General features: G+C 57.3%; 1 protein-coding gene across 1 annotated transcript in view; it reads right to left on the bottom strand.

The window, feature by feature from the left end:
- Positions 1 to 6,557, bottom strand: part of LOC121843812 — a 42,919-nt gene extending 36,362 nt beyond the window's left edge. The window contains exons 1-3 of the mRNA XM_042313654.1: positions 6,502 to 6,557; positions 4,423 to 4,561; positions 4,026 to 4,146 (exon numbers count right to left, since the gene is read on the bottom strand). Of these exons, the coding sequence (XP_042169588.1) occupies positions 4,026 to 4,146; positions 4,423 to 4,561; positions 6,502 to 6,557 (316 nt within the window). The remainder of the gene's footprint in view (positions 1 to 4,025; positions 4,147 to 4,422; positions 4,562 to 6,501) is intronic.
- Positions 6,558 to 7,316: the final 759 nt, after the last annotated feature.

The following is a 7,316-nucleotide window of genomic DNA, read 5'->3' as shown; positions in this document are numbered from 1 at the left end:
AGGACTGGAGGAGGAGATGGAGGAGGAAGAGAGAGATGAGGAGGAGAGGAGGAATAGAGCAGAGAGAAGGGGAGAGCAGAGAGGGGAGAGCAGAGAGGGGGAGAGCAGAGAGGTGGAGAGCAGAGAGGTGGAGAGCAGAGAGGGGGAGAGCAGAGAGGGGGAGAGCAGAGAGGTGGAGAGCAGAGAGGGGGAGAGCAGAGAGCAGAGAAGGGGAGAGCGGAGAGGGGGAGAGCAGAGAGGGGTGGAGAGCAGAGAGAGGTGGAGAGCAGAGAGAGGGGGAGAGCAGAGAGAGGGGGAGTGCAGAGAGGGGGAGAGAGCAGAGAGAGGGGGAGAGCAGAGAGGTGGAGAGCAGAGAGAGGTGGAGAGCAGAGAGAGGGGGAGAGCAGAGAGGGGGAGCAGAGAGAGGGAGAGAGCAGAGAGAGGGGGAGAGCAGAGAGAGGTGGAGAGCAGAGAGAGGGGAGAGCAGAGAGAGGGAGAGAGCAGAGAGAGGGGGAGAGCAGAGAGGTGGAGAGCAGAGAGAGGTGGAGAGCAGAGAGAGGTGGAGAGCAGAGAGAGGGGGAGAGCAGAGAGAGGAGAGAGCAGAGAGAGGGGGAGAGCAGAGAGGTGGAGAGCAGAGAGAGGTGGAGAGCAGAGAGAGGTGGAGAGCAGAGAGAGGGGGAGAGCAGAGAGGTGGAGAGCAGAGAGGGGTGGAGAGCAGAGAGGGAGGAGAGCAGAGAGGGGGAGAGGAGAGAGGGGGAGAGCAGAGAGCAGAGAGGGGGAGAGCAGAGAGGTGGAGAGCGGAGAGAGGTGGCGAGCAGAGAGGGGGAGAGGAGAGAGGGGAGAGCAGAGAGCAGAGAGGGGGAGAGCAGAGAGGGGAGAGCAGAGAGCAGAGAGGTGGAGAGCAGGGAGGTGAAGAGCAGAGAGGGGGAGAGCAGAGAGGTGGAGAGCAGAGAGCGGAGAAGGGGAGAGCAGAGAGGGGAGAGCAGAGAGGTGGAGAGCAGAGAGGTGGAGAGCAGAGAGGGGGAGAGCAGAGAGGGGGAGAGCAGAGAGGTGGAGAGCAGAGAGGGGAGAGCAGAGAGCAGAGAAGGGAGAGCGGAGAGGGGGAGAGCAGAGAGGGGTGGAGAGCAGAGAGAGGTGGAGAGCAGAGAGAGAGGGGAGAGCAGAGAGAGGGGGAGTGCAGAGAGGGGGAGAGAGCAGAGAGGGGGGAGAGCAGAGAGGTGGAGAGCAGAGAGAGGTGGAGAGCAGAGAGAGGGGGGAGAGCAGAGAGGGGGGAGAGCAGAGAGAGGGAGAGAGCAGAGAGAGGGGGAGAGCAGAGAGAGGTGGAGAGCAGAGAGAGGGGGAGAGCAGAGAGAGGGAGAGAGCAGAGAGAGGGGGAGAGCAGAGAGGTGGAGAGCAGAGAGAGGTGGAGAGCAGAGAGAGGTGGAGAGCAGAGAGAGGGGGAGAGCAGAGAGAGGGAGAGAGCAGAGAGAGGGGGGAGAGCAGAGAGGTGGAGAGCAGAGAGGTGGAGAGCAGAGAGAGGTGGAGAGCAGAGAGAGGGGGAGAGCAGAGAGGTGGAGAGCAGAGAGGGGGAGAGCAGAGAGGGGGAGAGCAGAGAGGGGTGGAGAGCAGAGAGAGGGTGGAGAGCAGAGAGGGGAGAGCAGAGAGGGGTGGAGAGCATAGAGCAGAGAAGGGGAGAGCGGAGAGGGGGAGAGCAGAGAGGGGTGGAGAGCAGAGAGAGGTGGAGAGCAGAGAGAGGGAGAGAGCAGAGAGGGGAGAGCAGAGAGGGGGAGAGCAGAGAGCAGAGAAGGGGAGAGCGGAGAGGGGGAGAGCAGAGAGGGGTGGAGAGCAGAGAGAGGGGGAGAGCAGAGAGGGGGAGAGCAGAGAGGGGAGAGCAGAGAGCAGAGAAGGGGAGAGCGGAGAGGGGAGAGCAGAGAGGGGTGGAGAGCAGAGAGAGGAGAGAGCAGAGAGGGGGAGAGCAGAGAGGGGGGGAGAGCAGAGAGGGGGAGAGCAGAGAGAGCAGAGAGGGGGGAGAGCAGAGAGGGGAGCAGAGAGAGGGGAGAGAGAGCAGAGAGGGGGAGAGCAGAGGGGAGAGCAGAGAGAGAGCAGAGGGGGGAGAGAGCAGAGGGGGGAGAGCAGAGAGGGGGAGAGCAGAGAGGGGGGAGAGCAGAGAGGGGGAGAGCAGAGAGAGGGGGAGAGCAGAGAGAGGGGTGGAGAGCAGAGAGAGAGCAGAGGAGGAGCAGAGAGAGAGGTGGAGAGCAGAGAGAGGTGGAGAGCAGAGAGAGGGGGAGAGCAGAGAGGGGAGAGCAGAGAGAGGGGAGAGAGCAGAGAGAGGGGAGAGCAGAGAGAGGTGGAGAGCAGAGAGGGGGGAGAGAGAGGAGAGAGAGAGAGAGGAGGAGAGCAGAGAGGTGGAGAGCAGAGAGAGGTGGAGAGCAGAGAGAGGTGGAGAGCAGAGAGAGGGGGAGAGCAGAGAGAGGGAGAGAGCAGAGAGAGGGAGAGCAGAGAGGTGGAGAGCAGAGAGAGGTGGAGAGCAGAGAGAGGTGGAGAGCAGAGAGAGGGGGAGAGCAGAGAGGTGGAGAGCAGAGAGGGGTGGAGAGCAGAGAGGGGAGGAGAGCAGAGAGGGGGAGGGAGAGAGGGGGGAGAGCAGAGAGCAGAGAGGGGAGAGCAGAGAGGGTGGAGAGCGGAGAGAGGTGGCGAGCAGAGAGGGGGAGAGGAGAGAGGGGGAGAGCAGAGAGCAGAGAGGGGGAGAGCAGAGAGGGGAGAGCAGAGGGGGGAGAGCAGAGAGCAGAGAGGTGGAGAGCAGGGAGGTGGAGAGCAGAGAGGGGAGAGCAGAGAGGTGGAGAGCAGAGAGCGGAGAAGGGGAGAGCAGAGAGGGGGAGAGCAGAGAGGTGGAGAGCAGAGAGGTGGAGAGCAGAGAGGGGGAGAGCAGAGAGGGGGAGAGCAGAGAGGTGGAGAGCAGAGAGGGGAGAGCAGAGAGAGCAGAAGGGGAGAGCGGAGAGGGGGAGAGCAGAGAGGGGTGGAGAGCAGAGAGAGGTGGAGAGCAGAGAGAGGGGAGAGCAGAGAGAGGGGGAGTGCAGAGAGGGGGAGAGAGCAGAGAGGGGGGAGAGCAGAGAGGTGGAGAGCAGAGAGAGGTGGAGAGCAGAGAGGGGGGGGAGAGCAGAGAGGGGGGAGAGCAGAGAGAGGGAGAGAGAGAGAGAGAGGGGAGAGCAGAGAGAGGTGGAGAGCAGAGAGAGGGGGAGAGCAGAGAGAGGGAGAGAGCAGAGAGAGGGGAGAGCAGAGAGGTGGAGAGCAGAGAGAGGTGGAGAGCAGAGAGAGGTGGAGAGCAGAGAGAGGGGGGAGAGCAGAGAGAGGGAGAGAGCAGAGAGAGGGGGAGAGCAGAGAGGTGGAGAGCAGAGAGAGGTGGAGAGCAGAGAGAGGTGGAGAGCAGAGAGAGGGGGAGAGCAGAGAGGTGGAGAGCAGAGAGGGGGAGAGCAGAGAGGGGAGAGCAGAGAGGGGTGGAGAGCAGAGAGAGGTGGAGAGCAGAGAGGGGGAGAGCAGAGAGGGGTGGAGAGCATAGAGCAGAGAAGGGGAGAGCGGAGAGGGGGAGAGCAGAGAGGGGTGGAGAGCAGAGAGAGGGGGAGAGCAGAGAGGGGGAGAGCAGAGAGGGGGAGAGCAGAGAGCAGAGAAGGGGAGAGCGGAGAGGGGAGAGCAGAGAGGGGTGGAGAGCAGAGAGAGGGAGAGAGCAGAGAGGGGAGAGCAGAGAGGGGAGAGAGCAGAGAGGGGGAGAGCAGAGAGGGGAGAGAGAGAGGGGGAGAGCAGAGAGGGGGAGAGAGCAGAGAGGGGGAGAGCAGAGAGGGGGAGAGCAGAGAGGGGAGAGCAGAGAGGGGGAGAGCAGAGAGGTGGAGAGCAGAGAGGGGGAGAGCAGAGAGGGGGAGAGCAGAGAGGGGAGAGAGCAGAGAGGGGGAGAGCAGAGAGGGGGAGAGCAGAGAGGTAGAGAGCAGAGAGGGGAGAGCAGAGAGAGGGGGAGAGCAGAGAGGGGGAGAGCAGAGAGAGGTGGAGAGCAGAGAGGGGAGAGCAGAGAGGTACTCTACCCAGGTACTCCGGTGTTCCACAGGGTTCTGTGATGGAACCGTTCTCAAACTTGGACAGGTAGAAATCTCGCAGAACCACTTTGTTGTGATTATTCTCTGTGTAGTACATCAGGTTCTCCAACTGTAGAACCACAAAACACACCACACACACTCAGAAACCTGAAATACACACTCAGAAACCTGAAACACACACACACACACACTCACTCATAAACCTGAAGCACACTCATTCATAAACATGAAGCACACACACACACACACACACACACTCAGAAACCTGAAGCACACACACACACTCAGAAACCTGAAGCACACACACACACACACACACACACACACACACACACACACACACACACACACACACACACACACACACACACACACACACACTTACCTTGAGGTTCCTGTGTACGATGTTGAGTGAGTGTAGATAGGATACAGCCTCTAGAACCTGTTTGATCACGTTGGAAGCATCTCTCTCTGTGTAATTCCCCTGGTCCAGAATCCAGTCAAACACATCACCACCTGTAGCCCTGCAACACACACACACACGCACACACACACGCACACACACACACACACACACACATACACACGGTTATTAAAGTCAATAAGGCCTGTGAGTCCAACGAATCGTCTCTCTTACCCCTGGTCTCTCTCATTGTTACCCCTGGTCTCTCTCATCATTACCCCTGGTCCAACGGCTTCCTGGTCTCTCTCATCATTACCCCTGGTCTCTCTCATCATTACCCCTGGTCTCTCTCATCATTAACCCTGGTCTCTCTCATCATTACCCCTGGTCTCTCTCATCATTACCCCTGGTCTCTCTCATCATTACCCCTGGTCCAACGACTCCCTGGTCTCTCTCTCATTCCCCTGGTCCAACGACTCCCTGGTCTCTCTCTCATTACCCCTGGTCTCTCTCATCATTACCCTGGTCTCTCTCAATATTACCCTGGAACAACAGCTCCCTGGTCTCTCTCATCATTACCCCTGGTCTCTAACATCATTAATCCTGGTCTGTCTCATCATTACCCCTGGTATCTAACATCATTACCCTGGTCTCTCTCATCATTGCCCTTGGAACAACAGCTCCCTGGTCTCTCTCATCATTACCCATGGAACAACGGCTCCTGGTTTCTCGCATCATTACCCCTGGAACAATGGCTCCTGGTCTCTCTCATCATTACCCCTGGTCTCTGTCATCATTACCCCTGGAACAACGGCTCCCTGGTCTCTCTCATCATTACCCCTGGTTTCTCTCATCATTACCCCTGGAACAACGGCTCCCTGGTGTCTCTCATCATTACCCCTGGTCTGTCTCATCATTAACCCTGGTCCAACGGCTCCTGGTCTCTCTCATCATTACCCATGTTCTCTCTCATCATTACCCCTGGTCTCTCTCTCATTACCCCGGTCTCTCTCATCATTACCCCTGGTCTCTCTCATCATTACCTCTGGTCTCTCTCTCATCATTACCCCTGGTCTCTCTCTCATCATTAACCCTGGTCCAAAGGCTCCCTGGTCTCTCTCGTCATTACCCCTGGTCTCTCTCTCATCATTACCCATGGTCTCTCTCATCATAACCCCTGGTCTCTCTCTCATTACCCCTGGTCTCTCTCATCATTACCCCTGGTGCAACGGCTCCCTGGTCTCTCTCATCATTACCCCTGGTCTCTCTCATCATTAACCCTGGTCTCTCTCATCATTACCCTGGTCTCTCTCATCATTACCCCTGGTCCAACGGCTCCCTGGTCTCTCTCATCATTACCCTGGTCTCTCTCATCATTACCCTGGTCCAACTACTCCTGGTCTCTCTCTCATTACCCTGGTCCAACGACTCCCTGGTCTCTCTCTCATTACCCCTGGTCTCTCTCAATATTACCCCTGGAACAATGGCTCCCTGGTCTCTCTCATCATTACCCCTGGTCTCTAACATCATTAATCCTGGTCTGTCTCATCATTACCCCTGGTATCTAACATCATTACCCTGGTCTCTCTCATCATTGCCCTTGGAACAACGGCTCCCTGGTCTCTCTCATCATTACCCATGGAACAACGGCTCCCTGGTTTCTCGCATCATTACCCCTGGAACAATGGCTCCCTGGTCTCTCTCATCATAACCCCTGGTCTCTCTCTCATTACCCCTGGTCTCTCTCATCATTACCCCTGGTGCAACGGCTCCCTGGTCTCTCTCATCATTACCCATGATCTCTCTCATCATTACCCCTGGTCCAACGGCTCCCTGGTCTCTCTCATCATTACCCCTGGTCTGTCTCTCATCATTACCCCTGGTCTCTCTCATCATTACCCCTGGTTTCTCCCATCAATCCCCCTTGTCCAACGACTCCCTGGTCTCTCTCTCTCTCATTACCCTGGTCCACCGACTCCCTGGTCTCTCTCATCATTACCCCTGGTTTCTCCCATCAATCCCCTTGTCCAACGACTCCCTGGTCTCTCTCTCTCTCATTACCCCTGGTCCACCGACTCCTGGTCTCTCTCATCATTACCCCTGGTCTCTCCCATCATTATTGGTCTCTCATCATTACCCCTGGTCTCTCTCATCATTACCCCTGGTCCAACGGCTCCCTGGTCTCTCTCATCATTACCCCTGGTCTCTCTCATCATTACCCCTGGTCTCTCCCATCATTACCCCTGGTCTCTCTCATCATTACCCTGGTCTCTCTCATCATTAGCCCTGGTACAACGGCTCCCTGGTCTCTCTCATCCTTACCCCTGGTCCAACGGCTCCCTGGTCTCTCTTATCATTACCCCTGGTCTCTGTCATCATTACCCTGGTCCAACGGCTCCCTAGTCTCTCATCATTACCCCTGGTCTCTCTCTCATCATTAATCCTGGTCTCTCTCTCATCATTACCCCTTGTCTCTCTCATCATTACCCCTGGTCCAACGGCTCCTGGTCTCTCTGATCATTACCCCTGGTCTCTCTAATCATTACCCCTGGTCTCTCTCATCATTACCCCTGGTCCAACGACTCCCTGGTCTCTCTCGTCATTACGCCTGGTCTCTCTCATCATTACCCCTGGTCTCTCTCTCATCATTATCCCAGGTCTCTCTCATCATTACCCCTGGTCTCTCTCATCATTACCCCTGGTCTCTCTCATCATTACCCCTGGTCTCTCTCTCATCATTACCCCTGGTCTCTCTCTCATCATTACCCTGGTCTCTCTCATCATTACCCCTGGTCTCTCTCATCATTACCCCTGGTCCAACAACTCCTGGTCTCTCTCTCATCATTACCCCTAGTCTCTCTCTCATCATTATCCCT

This window comes from Oncorhynchus tshawytscha, unplaced genomic scaffold (genome assembly GCF_018296145.1).
Source record: "Oncorhynchus tshawytscha isolate Ot180627B unplaced genomic scaffold, Otsh_v2.0 Un_contig_5320_pilon_pilon, whole genome shotgun sequence".
In the NCBI taxonomy this organism is placed as follows: domain Eukaryota; kingdom Metazoa; phylum Chordata; class Actinopteri; order Salmoniformes; family Salmonidae; genus Oncorhynchus; species Oncorhynchus tshawytscha.
This window is presented reverse-complemented; position numbering and strand designations above follow the sequence as displayed.